The 2,009-nt window shown below is 30.2% G+C and overlaps 1 protein-coding gene across 1 annotated transcript; it reads left to right on the top strand.

Moving 5' to 3' along the window:
- The first annotated feature begins 953 nt into the window (after positions 1-953).
- Positions 954-1,522, top strand: LOC120179215. The gene is made up of 2 exons (XM_039184867.1): positions 954-1,122; positions 1,213-1,522. Exons 1-2 carry the CDS (start codon positions 970-972, stop codon positions 1,315-1,317), a joined length of 258 nt encoding a protein of 85 aa, XP_039040798.1. The 5' UTR covers positions 954-969; the 3' UTR covers positions 1,318-1,522.
- The last annotated feature ends 487 nt before the right edge of the window (positions 1,523-2,009 follow it).

Here is a 2,009-nt window from a genome sequence, read left to right as displayed (position 1 = left end):
TTTCATTTTTGTGCAATTTTGAGATTTAAAATAATTAATCAATGTTTGATAAAAAGGGTCGTATTTTAATTTTTTACTCGAGTTTGCAAATTTCATTGCAACAACAACGTATAAGCGATCAAGTATCAATTTTAGGTATTGTGGGTGTTAATCCTTCCCCAATCGTAATAAACTCCCGAATCTTTAAAAATGAATATTTGGTAATCGTAGACTAATTTTTGTCTTAAAAAATAATTTTTCTTAAAATTGTTTTAAAAGAAACTTTTAAGTATTTGACATACTTAACTTAAATGTCGATGGTGACTCCAAATCAAACTAAATTAATCCAAATTAAATTTTAACAAGAATCACCAATTTTCCAAAAATAAATAATAATTTTTTAAAATTAATTTTTTTTAAAAGATGGTTAGGAAAATAACGTGATAAAAATTATCTTTCGAATTTTAAATATTTATTTTTATGAAATTTATATTCAAAATTTTAAAAATAACTATTAAATTTTTTTATTAAAAATATTATTTTCTTTAAATATTTAATGTTTAAACAAATACATTTACAATATATTTGTATTTATTATTAATTAAATAAATAATACTTTATAATTATCCTAACTAATAAAAATAATTAAAGAAAACGTATTCTATCATTCACGTTTTATATTTCATCTAATAAAACTCCGTCATTTATTGATAGATCGGGTTATGTAACGTAAAAATATATTATATTTTAAAAAAAATACACTAGTAATAAAATATGATTTTGAATACCTGTCACAATCATCAGAAAAAAATATGATTTTAAAAATCAATTGAAATTAGAAATTAATTTAAGAAAATAATTATTTTCCGGTATTTGAGTATAATCAATATTAGATCCGGACCCGGACAGTATAGTCCGTCGGTGACTCAATCTGCTAGTTAATAAATAATACAATAACCCCACGTCATAGTAAATTAGAGATTTGGAAGAATGTGTCCGCTGAGGCTGATCCTGATTTTTCTGTCGGCAACTCTCGCCGGATTTCTCCTTATTAGAAACGTCAAATCCCAGCCCCAATCCACCTATGACGGTGATCTCCGCACCACCGATATCAACCACAACTCCCCCTCCGCCTTCTCCAAGGTTTCTTCTTCTTCTTCTTCTTCATATCTGTTTCCTTCTAGTTCTACCTCTTGTATTTAACCATAAAAGCATCAATTTGTTTTGAACTAGGTCCGACAAGGCATAGAATCAGGGTTCTGGACATGCGTCGACATGGCCAGTGGTCGTTACTTGTGGAGGCGTTTGGTTTCCTCAAACTCGAAGCGTTCCACTTGATTTCACTCCTTTAATTGTGCGATTCAACAAAGCATGTGCAAAGACTTTTTCTTTATCTCGATATTTTGGTGGGTTGTTATTCATCCTCGTCATTGCAATTGTTCTTTGTATTTGAAGAACTACTGTTGTACATATTTTCTGGATCTTGCTCCTCTGTAGCTGCAATTTGGGTCCCAGATTGGCAGCAATTAATTAAATTCCTTCTAGATTAAAAGGGATATATATAAGTTATGAGCTTTCTTGTGTGATTTGGAACGTTTTCCCTTTTCTTCTGATTATACCCTCGTCTTACTTTCATTGTCTGTTGTCTAAAGCTGATGACTTTGTTCTTGGACTCAGCCTCTCCGTGCACCATTAAATTTGTTCATAAATGAGTAATTTTTATGCTTTATGAAAGGGCTCAGGACTTCCTAGATCGACTGTTCTCTTCAAGCTTATAAGCTGCATATCTTGATCAATAATAAATGCATCGAGGCTGTAAGATTGAAAAGTTATATAATTGGAAGCTATAGGAAATATGTATTTCAGTTTTCTATGTAACTTCCTGTTTGTGGAAATATATTCAAATTAATGACATGATACTTCATGGAAGCTTGAAAGGTTACTGTGCATAAGCATCTTGTTGTTTCTGAACTATATGTGTGCATATATCAGGTTTTTGGTGGTTTTGTTTCTGACACCATTTATGAAAT

The sequence above is a fragment of the Hibiscus syriacus genome, unplaced genomic scaffold (assembly GCF_006381635.1).
Source record: "Hibiscus syriacus cultivar Baekdansim isolate YM2019G1 unplaced genomic scaffold, ASM638163v2 tig00112408_pilon, whole genome shotgun sequence".
NCBI classification, from domain to species: domain Eukaryota; kingdom Viridiplantae; phylum Streptophyta; class Magnoliopsida; order Malvales; family Malvaceae; genus Hibiscus; species Hibiscus syriacus.
This window is presented reverse-complemented; position numbering and strand designations above follow the sequence as displayed.

Excerpts from the sequence above, each read along its gene's own strand:
- LOC120179215 (XM_039184867.1), top strand. The coding sequence starts at position 970 with ATGTGTCCGCTGAGGCTGATCCTGATTTTTCTGTCGGCAACTCTCGCC. Across the intron at positions 1,123-1,212 it reads CCCCCTCCGCCTTCTCCAAG|GTCCGACAAGGCATAGAATC; the intron begins GTTTCTTCTTCT and ends GTTTTGAACTAG.